The sequence below is a fragment of the Xiphophorus couchianus genome, chromosome 2, assembly GCF_001444195.1.
Source record: "Xiphophorus couchianus chromosome 2, X_couchianus-1.0, whole genome shotgun sequence".
NCBI lineage: Eukaryota > Metazoa > Chordata > Actinopteri > Cyprinodontiformes > Poeciliidae > Xiphophorus > Xiphophorus couchianus.
The window spans coordinates 22,197,281-22,214,066 of record NC_040229.1 but is presented as its reverse complement, the minus strand read 5'-3'; the positions used below and the strand labels follow the sequence as shown (position 1 = coordinate 22,214,066).

The following is a 16,786-nucleotide window of genomic DNA, read 5'->3' as shown; positions in this document are numbered from 1 at the left end:
TTAACAGAACAAAAACTTCAGCTACACCTTTAAAAAGAATAGGGTTTAAATTACAACTAGTAACTTTAATTCTTTAAAGACACACACGTCACTATAAACACATTTTTAAGTGACTTTATTATTACAACCAGCAAACACTACCATCTTTTAAAATCTGACCTTCCAATCAGATTGTCTTCATCTACACATCCCTCCACCGCGCACCCAGTATACACACGCGCGCACACACTTGCACACACACACACGCAAATACACACACATCCATATTTTGTGTTAAGTCTGCAAATCTACAGCTACAGCAGGTTGAAAGGATCTCATCAGACCTGCAACCACCAGGATTGCATGTTACAAGCTGCAGCACCATCAAGGTCAGTGTGTGGCGATCCCTGGTGGCTAAAAAGACTACTAACACTTAAATACAATAACAGTCAAAATTGAACAAATATACAAAAACCGACTTTCACTGTCGGTTTTAAAACTGCACTTTAAATATACCAAAATAAACCCATCATCGGTGAACACGTATCATCGTGATAACAACATGCATTATTTGACTTTAACCCTCCTGTTATGTTCGTTTCTAGGGTACAGCAAAAATGTTCGTGGGTCAATTTGACCCGGGGAATGTTTAATCATGCAATAGTGTCAGAAACCAAAAAATTCCTCCAAAACATTTTTGTATCTGATTATTAACTCCAATATTAACCATTTCAATCAATATTTGTGCAATGATGTTTTTTTATTTCTCAGAAATTAAGGATCAATGACAACAACCTGCTCATTTACTCATTTGGACATAAAAAATGGAATTTACATTTTTAATGTCCACTGAAAAAAACCTAGACACAAAAAAACTATAAATTTCCTTGAAATTGATCTTTGGTAAATTTTTTTATTTTACACTTTTTTTTTTTTAATGGGTGATCTTCATAATTGAATTTGAGACACACAAACTGTTCTGGGTCAAATTGACCTGCTGATTAAAATCAAGACAAATGAGTCATGCAGAGAGTATTTATGTTTCCCTCCACTTCTGCTGAGTGTCACTCAGTGTGGGTGGAGTTTGTCCACGGAAACAGAAAAGATTTCAGTCAAAAGTTGTATGAACACCTGTTTTCTCGCAGTTTCCTAGTGAAGTAAAGAGAGTAGTGAGAAAGTGGGCTTGTGTGTGTCGGGGTGTGCATGTATGTGTGTGGTGTTTGTGTGGTGAAATATGGTTCATAGTTGCAAGGAAACATATAGAATTGGACATTTTTTCATCTTTTTTTGCACCTTAACCTGACTGCTGGGTCAAATTGACCTGAACAGTATCTATGTAAAAGGAAGACCTCGGGGTTGGTACAAATGTGTAAAATGAATAAATTTTCAATTTATATGTAGAGTACACCTATTAAGACAAATAGAAAAAGTTTCATGCAAAAAAAAATACTTCCAACTATTTTTAAACTTTAAAACGGGTCAATTTGACCCAGAACATAACAGGAGGGTTAAGTTAATGCAGTTGGGGCCATAAAACTGCAAAATTGATGCACAAACAAAACATAAACAAACAAATAAAAAAAATAAAACAAAAATATTACAAACAATATCACTGCATATCTTTGGTCTCTTCCCGTAGCATTAATTTCTTATTGACACCTGAAAGATAGAATACAAATGCTTTCATAAATGATATTTAAGAAAACACTTAACCATAATTGAAAATTACTAAGCAAAAAAATAAAAATTTGACTTTACGTTTTAGTTTGTCTTTTCTTTTCTTAGCGCAGTAATGAATGATAACTTCATTAAGCTGATAAATTATAGAAATGAGTTTAATTGTCAAAATTCTGAATAAAAAAAAGCCTGAATTTGGCCCTTTTTTCACTGAGCCCAATCCTCTTCCGTAGTTTTTCTGTAGTCCATGAAAACGGTGCAACAAACTTATGCTAACTTCAGTGTTGTTTCATCCGATACTTGATTCTATCGTTTACGTCAAGTAAACAACGGAGTATATGAAAATGTAACAAATTTATACTCTTATTTATTTATATTTTAGTATGCTATAAAGTGCAGCTAAAAAAACAGCTAGCTGTTAGCTTGCCGCTGGGATAAGCTAGCTGTTCGCTAGCATAAGCCAACATGGCGCCGGAAATTTGACAAATTTGTAACTTAGTGTTTCGACTTTGGGAAGGAAGAATATTCACTCCTTGGAAGCGACCATAAAGCCCACGGACAATACTCTGTAAGTAAACCCCGTCATATATTAGCAGTATGGGTTTTGTTCTGTGAGATGTGTGTTTGTGGCTTAATTTATGTATTTGATATATTTTAAGGTACTCAACATTTTTTTCAGAAGCCTGTGTACCTGCCCAGTTTTAGAGTTTTTAAAGCATTTTATACCTTTTATTAAAAATGTGGATAACTATTTTAAAATGCTTTTATTTATTTAACACATGTATCTGTTGTTTTGTTCAAGTTATTGTACCTGCGTTTAAATAGAAAAGCAGCTAGCAGCTAAGTTTCCAGGAAAAAATACCTCCTAAAAGTGTGGAGAGCTACGACAGTACTTAAAACCCTCTTAAGATATTATTTGAAAGTCAGATTCTTGGATGTGCAATTTAGAGGTTGTATCTAGGCACAATAATGCAACTCTTCGTGTCCGATGAGAATCAGAATAAAAATAATCCCTTAACCTTCAAGTGTTTTTTGGACATTAAAATTAAGTGGTTTAGTATGTGAGAAGTGGTATGAACAGTATTTAGGTCACTCAGATATTAGTACTGCAAAATTACAATTTCATATGTTAGGTCTTGTTATTGTTACGTTTACGAGAGATGGAATGTTTGTGGTCATAATGTTTCTGAGCATGTATTGCATTGAGATGCACCAAGAGTTATTACAGCATAACTAGAGGAATCCCTGGTAACTTTATTATTATTATTATTATTATTAAATACCAGGGTAAAGACAATGTACATCAGATATTGCTAAAAGTAGCTTTAAAGTCAGCTCACTCTTTCTTTTTAATGATATTGTCCTCTTGATATAAATCCTGGACACTAACTGCCTATTGTCACCAGGTGGCAGCAATGAGGCAAATATTCTGCCTGTTTTTGGCACAATGAGTAACTTCAAATACTGTGTCCCTTTTTTAAATATTAACTGTATAATTTGTATCCTTAGTAAAGTCTCTCACAAGACTCCTATGCAGTGAATGCAGTCATGGCAATCCATTTGCTGCATTTTTAAGAATAGAAACACTTTTAGCTGCTTTTGTTAATTGCACTTGCATTATGCATAAAATGTTACGTGTTTAAATAGCAAAAGCACTATGTGAATTTGTAAAGTCAACAAGAACACTTGGAGCAAAGTCACAGCTGTGGGGCGATACAGGACACTCTTGAGTTCTGTTGTCCTCTTTGATTTTACCTCCAGAGGCATTGAGCACTACTTCAATCTTTAAACAAAATTAGGACTGTTGAACGTTCAGCTTCTGGAAAATATAAGCAAAATACTTCAGAAAGCTGAGAAATGAAGCAAGTATGTGACAAAGTCAGTTAAAAGTACGGTAGCTAACCTGCTGTCTGAGGGCTTGCATGGATGTGTATTCAATATGCTCCCTCTTTTTCCGGATCCAGTCAGGCTCATCTGGTATCAGGGCTGCCATGATCACCTTTACTAATATCAGGACATGCTGCAAATACACAGAGATGAAATTACACCAGCGGACATCAACGAAGGGATTATTTGGGATCCCACCTTCGCTCTTACCTCCACCATAACAGCCCCCATCAGAAGGTTGCTGCTGCTCATCCCGGCCTCCTGACTCATCTTCTGCAGACGTGGAGACAGCAGCAGCAGCCAAGCGTTGGACACCACTGATACAAAACTCAAGACCTCAAAGGCAACCTAAAATGGAAGACTCTGATATAAGCAGAGGTCTACAAATATTTTTGGGGGGTTTTAATATGGTTGTATACTGCAGCTGACCTTCCACACACCCATACTGGCCACAGGAGGACAAAAGGGTTTGCGGAAGAGTTTGCAAATTTTGTAAGCATCCGATCTGATTTCTGTTAGGTTGTTGAGGAGCAGCAGGACAGCAGTCAAAGGAAACACACAGGAGAAAAGACTCAAATACCCAAACTGCACCAGCAGCTCAATGTATTCTGCAAACAGTCCCTGTGGTTGAAAAAGCAGATTGGTAGGTTGCTTTTAATCAAAGCTTTGTTGTGAGATGTTTGATGTGATTCGGAGCACTCACCGGAAAAGTAGGTAGGGTGCCTTGGTTCCGAAATTTGTCCTCTTCTGGGTCGTCTTCGCTCTCTGTCCTGTGGGGGGCGCTAATGAATCGGTCCACAAGGAAAGGTATGACCACCTCTGTTACCTGGTTCACCAGCTGAGAGATGATCAGCAAAGAAGCTAAACGCTTTAAAAAGATTGAAACAGCGTGTGAAAATCTGATTGTATATCTTGTAGTCACTCATGAATTAGCTCGTTTGTAATCAAAATCCTGCAACTTACAAAAAGTAAAAATCTTTTTAGAAAATTAGGGAGCAATAAATTTATGATCCCATGAAATATACAAAGAAAAATCTCTAAATTATATATATTTTTGATTTAAATTAAAAGAAAAAAATCTGATTCCCATTAGGAAAACAAATGTCCTAAGATAACAGACTCAAACAAGCATTATATCTGATGCATAAAATTATTTTTCTTATTTAATTGATGGGGAAAGTAAAAGAAAAACAAATGGCAGATTTTGATTTATGGTGTTGATCTACTGATTGCACACTGAGTAAGCAACTTCTTTCCTCCCAAAGAAAAAAAAAATTAGATTGCAAAGAAGCAAAGTAGATTCATGTCCCCTATCCAAACAAAAATTGGAATGTAAGTTTCTGTTATCACTATAGGAAATATTTTCTTGGACACAGAACCTCTAGTGCTGGACTGAAGATCTTTGTTACCTTTCGAAGCAGCGGCACATCCTGCTTGAAGAAGGCAATATGGAAGAGCACTGCAAAGTTATTGAAGAAGGTGAACTGAAAAGCAAAAGGAAAGAGTCATATTAGTGTAGACTGGTTGGAGCTAAAAATGGGTGAATATCCAGAAAGCAAAAGAGAGAGAGAGCTAACCACTAAGATTTTGCCTGTCAGATGGTTGTCGTAGGCAGACTCCTCTCTGTGGTTCTCTAAGAAAAATATTACAGTTTGAGTTTTTTAGACAAAATAAATTATAATAGACCATCTCTAACACATGCCTCCTTCCTAAGTTGATAGATATTTGCATTAATACATTTCTTCTCCCTGATATGTTTTCTTCATGCATCTCACCATATTCTGTCAGAGAATTGGCAACTGTCCTGTATAGATTGGCAAGCATATTTGTGTAAACAATATGGAGGACTGAAGGCACGTAGAGGAAAGTCTGAGATATCATGGAGTTCCAATCTTTGTGCAGCCACTGCACCCGGGCCTCTGCCCAGTAGAAACACATCATTCCCAGAACCACCAGTCCTGCAGGATGAAATGCAACGTGTATATCAGACACCTGAAGCATTTGACTCACACTTTGGTTGTTGTTGGGTAACGTACCTAGGAATAGCCCCACCACCGGGACAGACACCAGCGCCATACGCAGGTCCCTCTTCCATTCGGGGAACAGTGGCTCCACACGACCGGTCACAGGGTTGACCCCGAGGTCGCCGTGGAAACCTGGCCGTGGCTCTGCAAAGCGTTCTGCGAGGTTCAGTGTGCCCCATTGGTACGACAGTGAGGAACTGCGGCGTTTCCACAGCTCTATGACAACTGTGGACCAGAGCATGCTGAACACGGCCTGAAGCATGTGACCGCTGATGAGAGGCTCTGGTTCATCCTGGATTTCCTGCTGCTGAGACCCAGAGACTGACTGCAACATTTCCCGCTGAACCTCTCCTGCAATGGGCAGGAACATATTTATACATTATGTAAATGAACATCCTGTGTTTGATTCTGCTAGATCCAAAACAAGACAATCATCATGATCCTGAGGAAAATGTTTAACTTTGGATATCTTATTACAGGCTAGGCACCAGATGTGCTTGTAATCTTATTAAGTGTCTTGATCAATAATTCTTTGACATCTATCTGTCCATCTGTCTATTGATTCTTTGTGCTGCTGTTTGCAGGTTCCATATACATAGCCATGTCACATAGCCTGACAATTGAAAGTAAGGACTGAAAAAAAATCTAAATTTGGGTCTGGAGAAGCATGGATTTTTGATTTTAAAAAATTTGGAAGAAAAAATGTCTCACTATATTATAAAATAAGCACAATTTTGATCATTTGCATTCATCACTTTATTAAATTATATCAAGTAGCTAAGGAAATTTAGATACTTGATGTAACTAAGGAAATTTAGGTACATCAAATCCATTCAGTGAAATCCATTTCACTAAACGAAGCCATAAAGCCATCAATATAAGTCGTCAAACCTACTTGAGAAATATGCGATGAACAGGCCCAGTATTGCCGGTGGAAGGAGAGACCAGGTGTAGAAATCAAGGAAGCTGAAGTAGAAGGCCACAGAACTACCAAAATATTCGTTAACTTTATCTGGGAAAATGGACAGAAGGCATGTATTGCATTAGTGTTACAGTTTTGTCAGTTAATCTAGTCATGTACTTCTTTGGAAGGCAGAAGATTGTTTTAAATGTAAATTTATATTGACATACCCAGTGGCTGAGCCAGTTGATTCCCAGAGTACCAAGATTTACTAAGATCCTTTAGTTTGCCCGGGTTGTGGAGAGGAAATGTGTCTACAATGACACCTGCTTGTCCTAGCTTCTGCCCTGCAGTAGCACATAGTCCAAATGATCTGTGGTCATTTATAGGAAGGTCAGGGGAGGAAAAGTAATGTTTGAGGGTGGTGCATGGCACCTGAAGATAGTGAGATAGTGATGAGGTATTGTAGGAATAACAGGCTATGTCTAAATGGTGGTGAGAATATATTGTGTAAGCTTTGGTGATGGACTGGTGGAAGTTGAAGTGGACTCTATTGTTTGCAGACAATACTCTGATCTCTACTGAGAGAAGGAAGCAAGCAGAGGAGAGTCTGGAGAGGAGGAATCAGTGTCTATAAGAAACAAGACAGAATCCATCAGATGGGAGGAATGTTGAAGCTGAACCAATTAGAGGTATCCAGGCAGGATGAGTTTATGGCATCTGTCAGGCATGGAGTCAATGCTGGTTCTTCCAAGACTGAGGCCAAATTCTTAGAGTTCGACTAATATTTCACGACAATTACTCAACCAAAACTACGTCTTGGTGTTAATCTAGTACTTGTTATAATATACTAACAATTCAGCCACTCATTGATGCACAATCTCTAAACTGAAGTTATCCGCTTATATTACACAATAGTTGTATGATAAATAAATTTTAAAAAACAGTAAGAGTAATAAAGATTGGTCATATTAGGTGTGGAGTCAAGTCCGGTTTTTCCAGGACATAGACGGCACCCTGCAAGGCCAAGAGCAGAAAAAACAGCTCAAGACTGGTCTCGAGCTTTTCATCCCTGCTACCTGGGGGCAAACATTTAAGGCAGTGCTTAATGCAGAAGAGAGGGGAATAGTGGGTTATAGGGAGGAACATGATAGATCGATTGTATGTAGCAAGATCTGCTATTACTGATTCACGTTTTTTTCAGATTATGACATAGCAGAAGGTGTTAGTTTTGATTGAAATTGACAGGATTAGAAATGAGTAGACCAGATGCACAACTCAGCTTGGATTCTTTGAGAAACCAGGCTTGATGGATGGTTTGGAGATAGGCAGGAGAAGGATTGTGGTTTTATTGGATAAATGGTGTTTATTTGGGGGTTGTCTGGGAGGGGAAAAGAGGAAGAACACAAGAGCATGCTTTAAAGAAAGCAATTTTCCACAAACAGGGTTGGGGTGTTAAATTCTGGAGCACCAACAGGCTGTATAACCAGCATTATTCATCTCTGGAGACTTAAATCCAAGCAAACACTGGTAGATTGTCTTTTGTGTTGGAGGAAATGCGAAATGATTCAGTAGCATGTGAGTGTCTTTTTTTCTCTGTGTTGATATGAAACACAATGAGGCTACTCACAGATGTTGTCTCGCTTCTGCAGTGTACGGCTGTCGGGCATGCCGGGTATCCTCAACTCCTTCTGGGCCCGCAGACCGTCCAGCTCGTACTTTATGATGTACTGTCGCTCAGCCAACGTTAGAAACACCTCCATGTTGTCTGTTACACATGTTACATGTGTAACATTACTGACTGCACAAGTAAAGCCTGGTGGCCTGCCAGGCTTATAATGCACTGGGGGAAACCCTGCTTTGTACTCTACCCACTTTGTTTCTTATTTCTTTCTGTTTCCTTTTATGTCTTGTTCTGTCATTTATTCCCTTTATCCTTAAGGTATTTACAATCTTCTCTTCTTTGTTTTTCTTTCCAGTTAGTTTCCCAGACTTCACATAAAACCCTTTCTATTGTAGAAATATTTGCCATAAATTCATGGTGAACTTCAGTTTTTTATGTTTTAAAATGGAGATTAAGCAAATTGAATTCTGGAAAGTTGAGTTTGGAAACATCAAACTTATGTAGAACCATCATATGAATATGCTGGTTTTCTATGTCTGAAGCAGCGCTATTCTTAATGCTTTTGATGTTTACTGCCAGGTTTATTACCTCAGGTGGCTCACAAAACATCATTGGGGGTAAGATAAAATAGATATACAAAACCTAGATGCAGTTACTGCTGCCATCTCCATATGTGGACTAGTTGTCACAAGGTTGCGGCCTGATGATGTCTGCACATGCACAGAGATAATTGCTTGGCAGCAGCGTTATGGCTGCTGCTTCCTTATGATGAAATGATGACTCACTATGTTAAACATTGGATTCCAAGAATTTAAGTATTTTTCAGGAGGCAAAACTCTGCAAATTCTATTTTAAATGGGTCACAAAGACACAATTTGTCCTAATTACTTAGTCTGTTAAAATAAAACAACAAAAATAACAGTTTTTCAGTTTCAAAGAAAGGTTTGGTACCAAAACAATATAATTCCCAGAGAACTGTTAGCTGGCCTAACACTTGATGCAGAGGTTTACCATTAACTTTGCTCAAAGAGTAGCATAAAGCAAACGTGCTGTTGAGGACCAGATCATTATCTGAATGCAATTCTTCCAATTAAATATGTAGCAATAAACTGTAAATATAATTATTGTCTTCTGGCAACAATAGAAGACCTATGCAACGAATCAATTAAATGTGACCCTCCATACTGACAACTGAAAACATTAGGGGTTTGTTTGTGTTGTGCTACACAGTGGCCTCTTGGAGGGGAAAAAACCCCAAAAAATTTTAAGGATTGCTATAAAAGTACGATGCATTTTCTTTTCTTAATGAACACCATTACTTATTTCAGTCCTGACCTTAAATATAAGACACTCTACATGTTCCATCAGGATACATGTTTGTCTTATCTACCTGAATCTCTGAAGTTGTCTCTGTCGTTGTAAGCGAAGGCCTCCATTTCATTGTTGTGGTAGATCTTGCACAAGCCCAGCTCCTCCGTGGCTCGCAGTAACGTACAGCGCGGCGCAGACAACATGATGGTGTTACCAGTGGCGTCCTCGCCTGGGTGAGCCAGTAACCCTGCACCTGAAGCGAGTGTTTCAAAGTAAGAACCCGGTGTTAACAAGTTTGTTTGTTTGACTTGTTTGCTAAATCCTGTGAGAAATCTGATGCAGACTAAATCTAGCCTGTTACTGGAACTGGAATTGATTTGCTGCAACACTGAGATGCTCATAAATATTTAATCTGCTGTATGTTTTCTTTGCTCCAGGGAGCTACTGGAAACTGAGATCTTACCTCCGTCCTTCTGAGGAGCGCCAATCAGTTTGATGAGCCAGCGTTTCGTCTCGGGGACGACCTTCGGTCCGAGCTTCACCCGAACCAGCGGCTCGACCCGCTCTGAGGCACAGCAGGGGCAGCTGACTTTGGTCCAGCCCGGCGTAAAGGAGGAGGCGCTCAGTTTGCTCGGCAGCTTCCCGCCCGCAGCCTCTCCACCCACCTGCTGAGCCGAGGTGCCTGGTGGTTCACCTCGACCACCAGGCACACCTTCATCATCAGCTGCCTTACTCATGGTGAGACTGGAAGCAAACCACAACCAAAGTGAACATTTATACCCCTGTCATTATTACTCTCCAAGAAGACATCTGTGCAGCTACATCTCCACAGTCTGTTTGGTCTTCATGTGCACAGATTTTCAGAAGTGGTAGCAAATTCAGACATGTTAAACAAATACATTAGAATTTTTACCAACATTTCTTTCTATTTGGTGATTATCTTCACAAGAACTAATAAAACTTTGAACTTAAACAGATTAAAACTGAATAGTATTTTTACCACTTAGCTTTTTTTTTACTGTGGGAGAAATTGAAATTATAATTGTTTTAAAAAGTGAAAAATCCACCCTGTTCTACGCTTAACCAACCCAGGTGAAGAAGAGGAAGCTTTAACAGTTTCTATTTATATCAGCTGATTCCATAATTTCTTTTAAGGTCGAGGAATTTAAATTATTCATTTGGGTATGCATGTTAGTAAAACCAATACAAATCTTGATATACAGTAGCTGACATAACAGAAACACAGTGCAGCTTGTTATGTTAATAGATGAATAAACGGAAAGACCTAAGGCCACAGTACATTTCGTATCGTTTTCTGGTTTAAAAACAACAGAAAGTTGCTCAGAAAACAATTTTACTTCAACAGCAAAATCTCAAGTTGTCATTACTGGGTTATTACCAGTCTGCAACCATTAATAGGTGTATTTAAACCAGTTTTGTCCTCCACATTGTTTAAAGGTTTTACCAGCCTCTGATAAACACATCTGAGAGACATCAATAAGAATTTAGGCTGCAGCAATAACATATTTGTATAGTCATGTAACAGTCCCAATTTTCATTTGCATCATGTGCTCTTTTATAGCGACATGGGGAGCCATATAGATTTGCATGTCACCCTGAGCCAACTTTACATTTGCTGGTATTTCAGTTGTGGTTGCAGACATAAAATACGGATCTGCATTGAATTCTTCAGGAAGCTGCGTGTCTTCCAGTGAAACTCCGGATCCAGAAAAAACTCGTGTTATGACTGCGCCGTGACTTTAAGACACACAGAGTGAAGTGAAAGCGGTTAAACACTTCCTGCTGTCTCTGAAGTGCTCCTGAACAGATTCTGTTGACACTCAGGAAGGCATTTAGGGATGAGGAAGAGGATGAGTCAGGAAATACTATACCTAGTAGGGCGCTAATGATGATGATGATGAGGTGGTTCTGCTCTCCAGTCCTACGTCAGGCCCTCCGTAAACTCCTGTCTGAATGCACATAAACAGAAAGCGGCATGAAGACAGCACCGTCTGAATAGAAACCAGAGAGAAGTCCGTCTGCAGACTCTTACCCACCTCCAGACAGTGCTTCCTCTTCGCTTTCTCTCAGTGTGGTGTTGTTGGACAGGAATGTGGAGGAACCTCTCTGGCTCTGCAGGGTGTGGACGGTTGTTTGGTTTTGTTTCAGACTCCTCCCTCCTGCCAGTTGACGGTTTTACAGTTGCAATAGTAGCTCAGGGTCCTACTGCCCCACAGCTGGCACTCGCTGAAATAACATCTGCAATGAGTAGATTTTTGAAATTATTAAAAACAAATAAAAAAAAATAAAAATCTTTAAGATGTTTATGAAATGAAGCATAGTCGGTCCACAACCTCTAGCGGCAGGCAGTCCCTGTTTTATAACTTTTTAAGAGAAAATCAAAAAAGTTGTAATTTTTTCTGTAACATTATATGTTGTGTGTTTAGGGGGTTTGTCCAGTTCAGTTTCTAACCAGGAGGAGGTTGATGCACCCCTCCTCCACCCCATGACAACATCAGATGCACCATTAGCACCATGCTGCCACCTAGCGATGGTCTAATGGTTCCTGAGATTTTGGAGCAGCACACCAAGTGAACCTCTGTGGTGTTAGAGATGAATGTGACCATCTAAAGAAACGAAAATAGCAGCTTTAACTAAGGAGAATGATGATGATATTAATAATAAATCCTTGCAGTAATTTTAAATGAGGAAGAAAGTAATAGATAAAATGGTGAACATTAATAAACACGTAATTGAAATACATAGATGGGCACCTAAATGATAGAAGTGAGCTTATGTTTTTGCTAATTTTTTGACCCAAAGAAATCTGATGACTTCCTGCAGTCTGACAAATTGGCATTCTCTTAATTCTCATTGTACCTTTTTTGTTAAAAATAATTTTTAAAAAAAGGTTAAAATTGCAAAATTTTAATCAAACCCCCCATTTATATCACAGGTTGTTCAATCCAGCCTGCCATTCGAATATGTCAATGCTATTAACTTCTGGACCAAATCCTGTCTGATAGGTGGTCCATTCTTGTTTTAGCTTTGTTTGGAGGTGATCAATCTTTTCCAGTAATGACCACAAGTTCTCATTTGAGTAAAAAGTCAGTATTTTCCTGACCATACTTACATTTGGACCAGTTTTCTGCAGTTCATCTTTGTACTTCCATAGAGTTAGCTTCTTTCCTGCATTTCTTGTCTAAAGCGTTTAGCCTCAACTGTGCTCACACCCACTTGCTGCCGAGGCTGAGCAAGCTCTGCGCTGGTGGGGATGCAGTTTATTGGCTTCCTGCTGATAAACGTAATTATGGTTCTTGCTGGACACTCTTGGATATCCTAAAGATTTATTCACTGCAGCTGATTCTCACTTTGAAGTTGTTGAGGTCATTTTGATGCAAAGTGATGACAGCTGCTTTTTCTTTGGAGCGAGGTAATCATTGCTTGGTCATTCAGGATGTAGCCTACCTTCCACTCAAAGACCACTGGAGATGGCCAGTGGCCAAAGTCTTTTAGTGAGATTATGGCTTATAGATAATGAAATACAGAAAATGATATTTTAAGCAGAAATATCAGGCTTCTCAAAAGACTGATCATTTCTATGCTTTCTACTTGACAGGCGTCCTCTTGATCAGCCTGTGGCACTGCGTAGGTGTAATGGAAGCGCAGAGTGCTTTGATGGCTGCCTTCAGGTCAACTGCATTATTTTCTCTGGTGTCTTCATCTTGACAACAGTCCATACAGTCTCTATGGGGTTCAGGTCAGGTGAGTTTGCCGGCAGATCAAGAACAGGAAAACCATGATGATTGCACCAGCGTATGGTACCTTTGGTGTGGGCAGGTGTCATGTCCTACTGGAAAATAAAATCTGCATCTCTATGCACAGCTTGTCAGCAGAGGGAAGAATGAAGTGCTCTAAACATTCCTGGTAGACAGCTGCGTTGGACTTCAGAGAACACAGTGGACCATCAGATGACATGGCGCCCCAAACCACGGACTGCAGGCAGCGATTCTTTGCCTCTCCGTTCTTCCTCTGGGACCCCAATTTCAAAATGATATGCAAACACTACTTTCAACTGAAAAGCGAACCTTAGTGCATTGAGCAACAGTCCTGTTCTTTTCCTCAGATTAGGTAAGTTGTTTCTGATGTCTCTAGTTCAGGAGGGGGCTTCACATTTTGTGTCTCTTGATGCACTGACTCCAGCCTCAGCCCACTCCTTGTAAAGTTCTCCAAAATTCATGAACGGACATTTTCCAACCATGCTTTTTCCTTCCACTCAACTTTCTATGAAAATGCTTGGACACAGAACTCTGAACAACCAGCTTCTGGACATCTGCCCAGTCAGCAGTCTTCCCCATAATTGTGTCCTGCTGGCCCAGTATGGGAGACCAGTCACAGCCTGACACCTTTGCAGGTGTTAATTGGTAGTTTAGGGTGTGACACCAGGAGCTTCCATTCTTCAAATATTTGAGCTTTATGAGATATGATCTGTTCTTTAAATGAATCACAGGAAAGACCAGTGTCAGAAATATACAGATGTTTATTTACAAACATGTCTAACTTTGCATAGAAATTTAAAACTCAAAGTAAACAGATTATTGGAAATTTATGCTGCATTTCTTTTAGCACAAAAAAAGACAAGTGAAAATCAGAAGTTTTAGTTTATCACATAAATAAGATTAGTATGTCTTTAAAATTAATAGACATCAAAAATACATATTTGTATATTTTGGTTCTTTGGAATAAAAAGACCCCATTGGTCAGAGTTCAGAGATTAAATCAACTCTTCAGTGAAATTGTGACATTTTTACCATCTATAAAGAAAGAAAAAAGGCAAAATTTCACATTTTTGATGACGGATCAGTTATAACTCATCCCTGTTCGCCCTCAATAAGACTTTTTGCTTCACATTTCTATTGAGAAAACAAATGCAACTGTGATAACTGGGTTATCTAAAATAGATGCTCTTTTTATACAATCAAGCTTGTAAAGGCTGAAACTTTGCATAAGACAGTTTTGTAAGAGACTTTTACATGTGCTATGCTTGTAAATTATGAGTTATGTTCTGCTCCTTTCTCTGCTGTGCTGAGGGAGTCGGCTGGAGATCGGCCAGCTGCTGCCAGGACGTCTTGCTGTCGAGTCAGATCGTTCAATCGTCACCCTCTGCAGGGATCCGAGGGGTCTAATAAACAAGGAGCTTCACACTGAAGTGGAACCAAAAATGCAAAAACCTGGGCACAAAACTGTAAGGCTCTTGTGCCTCAATGAAGGCTGAAAAATTCAATCTGAATGCATCACTGTGATATTGAGGTCTTTGAAGGAACCAGACAGATTCTGGTCCCAAACAAATCTTTAAACCAAACAGTGCAATACAGGATGCGATTTATTTGTAATAATGATCCCCGTTAACGATATTTAACTAACCTAAGATGTATTTTAGTCAAATATCTTTTATTCTGAAAACTGTAGACATTTATTTCTATGCCTAATTTGTTGTGATGGTCAATTCCAGGAATGTTACTCGTTATGATCAGAAGAGTCGTTAGTAAACAGTCCTACCGGTTGCCGCTAGATGACAGTAGCTACAACTGTGCAGCTCATACTAGAATTTTTTTGGAGAAAAACAAAACTGTCTTTACGGTGCTTGGTCTTCATTGGCCACCTTGCTTAAATATGGGAAACCTTTAATTTTTTTTTCAACATACAGTGTAAAATTCCCTGTAACCTTTGACCCCGAGATCCCCACAGCAGGACGTCCACCAACCTGGCTTCATTCCTTCAGCTCCATCCCTACGACACCTAAAAACACTCGTTAAATCCACTCACACAGAATCCATCCATCGATGCACAGACATCAAACTCTTACAATGAAAGCATCTCCTCTTTTGTACAAAACATCTTAAAAATATATACTATTTTTTGTACATTTTTGTGAAATCAAACAGGGAGAAAAACAGGAAATTTTAAAGTGGAATTGTGCTCATTTCAAAGATCTGGAACAGCAGCTCACACCTGCAAACTACAGTAAAACCTCAACCCTGCTGATTAATAAATTAAAGCCCGACTTTGGAGTTGATCAGGACGTCTGAAAAATATTGTCTGTTCACAGGTCTGGTCTTCAGCGAGTTTGGTCTTGTTGCAGTTAGAGACGAACCTTCAAACTGGAAGGACACCGGATTAACCCAAGTTGGTTTAACTGGTAAGATGAATCATTGATGCTCAAACACTTTCTCCAACATTACCTGTTGCCACATCCATCCACCATCTATCACTTTCTTTTCCCTCTGTGCTTTAACCTGTTCAAATGTTTCTTAAAAATTATTTCCACGTAATCCTGAAAGACTATTAAAGCATTACCCCCTTACTCCTGACTGGCAACCTGTTTAACGTTTGCTTGATTAATATTGGCATGGAAGTGCAAAAACAATCACAGTGAGAATAGAGATCAGACTGGTTCTCACACATTCGTATGGCTGATCTGTAGAAAACAATGTGTTACAGTGAGTATGGATGCATTGGCTGCTGCAGCATTATGGATGCTGGAGGGGTTGGGGGGGTTATAACAGGTGGACGGGTCACTAATTAGGGAGGCTGTTAAGTCCAGAGGCCCTTGAGGAGAGCCATTCGTACGTTAGAATTTCTCGTCAGGAATGACTGTGTTGAAGGGATGATCCCAGAACGTGGTGGTGATTCCAAAACCTGCAAAGAGAAGCGTCACAAGAGAGAGATCAGAAAACAGAGTGATCGTAGTTTAAAGAACCGCAGAAATGTTAATGGAGTGAAGCAGTTACTATCAAAAACAAAAGCAACATATTAATTATTTAAAAAGGCCATCAGCTCGACTCCTAGTCCAGGGGTTTTCAAATCCAGACCTGCAACTTTTAGACGTCTCTCCTTCAACACACCCGAGTCAAATAATGAGATCATCAGCTTTATTCTGGAGAGCTGGACTGGACATTGAGGTGATTCAGTCATTTGATTCAAGTGTGTTGGAGCAGAGGACACCAGCCCTCATGACCCCTGCCCTTTCCCTTTATACCTGCCAAAAGACCTGTCTTTTGTCTGCATTGAACACAACATGGCAATATTCTGCCTCATTCTAAATTTTATAAAGAACCGAGATCCAATTTTTACAAAAACATTTGGAAGAAGAAATAAATTCAACACCAGATTGTACATTTAGGCATGGGGAGGCATTCCAGCCATAAAAGCCATAAATCCTAGCCATGCTAGGACATTAGTTACTTTTTTACTGATATATTGTGGCAGAAATTTTAGAAATGAGTCGGGAAGATCAAGTTTGTCTGGTTTTCAGCATTTAATCAAATAAGTAGGGAAAAAGCTAGAATAATTTATGAATGGGGTTGGCTGGCTCTGAAGTTA

At 39.2% G+C, this 16,786-nt stretch overlaps 2 protein-coding genes across 4 annotated transcripts in view; both read right to left on the bottom strand.

Annotated features, from left to right (window-relative positions):
* Positions 1-1,965: 1,965 nt before the first annotated feature.
* ano10b (anoctamin 10b) lies at positions 1,966-11,581 on the bottom strand. 2 transcript variants are annotated; one of them, XM_028032174.1, is made up of 16 exons: positions 11,461-11,581; positions 11,296-11,373; positions 9,867-10,147; positions 9,483-9,656; positions 8,099-8,236; positions 6,699-6,815; positions 6,463-6,579; positions 5,580-5,918; positions 5,319-5,501; positions 5,121-5,176; positions 4,953-5,027; positions 4,247-4,411; positions 3,973-4,164; positions 3,754-3,891; positions 3,560-3,676; positions 1,966-3,475 (listed from the first exon to the last, which is right to left on the bottom strand). In XM_028032174.1, the coding sequence occupies exons 3-16, from the start codon at positions 10,138-10,140 to the stop codon at positions 3,452-3,454; spliced, it is 2,109 nt and encodes a 702-aa protein (XP_027887975.1). In that variant the 5' UTR covers positions 10,141-10,147; positions 11,296-11,373; positions 11,461-11,581; the 3' UTR covers positions 1,966-3,451. The 2 variants fall into 2 exon arrangements, with proteins under 2 accessions (XP_027887975.1, XP_027887984.1); XM_028032183.1 differs by having other exon boundaries at positions 11,457-11,571.
* A 2,344-nt stretch (positions 11,582-13,925) lies between these two features.
* Positions 13,926-16,786, bottom strand: part of fa2h (fatty acid 2-hydroxylase) — a 40,710-nt gene continuing 37,849 nt past the window's right edge. For both annotated transcript variants that reach the window (XM_027999058.1, XM_027999066.1), the window contains exon 7: positions 13,926-16,102. In XM_027999058.1, the coding sequence (XP_027854859.1) occupies positions 16,035-16,102 (68 nt within the window). In that variant the 3' untranslated portion in view covers positions 13,926-16,034. The remainder of the gene's footprint in view (positions 16,103-16,786) is intronic.

Coding starts and splice junctions, on each gene's coding strand:
- ano10b (XM_028032174.1), bottom strand. CDS start 10,140: ATGAGTAAGGCAGCTGATGATGAAGGTGTGCCTGGTGGTCGAGGTGAA. Junction 9,657..9,866: donor CGCTCCTCAGAAGGACGGAG/GTAAGATCTCAG, acceptor CACTCGCTTCAG/GTGCAGGGTTACTGGCTCAC. Junction 5,502..5,579: donor GGTGGTGGGGCTATTCCTAG/GTACGTTACCCA, acceptor TTCATCCTGCAG/GACTGGTGGTTCTGGGAATG.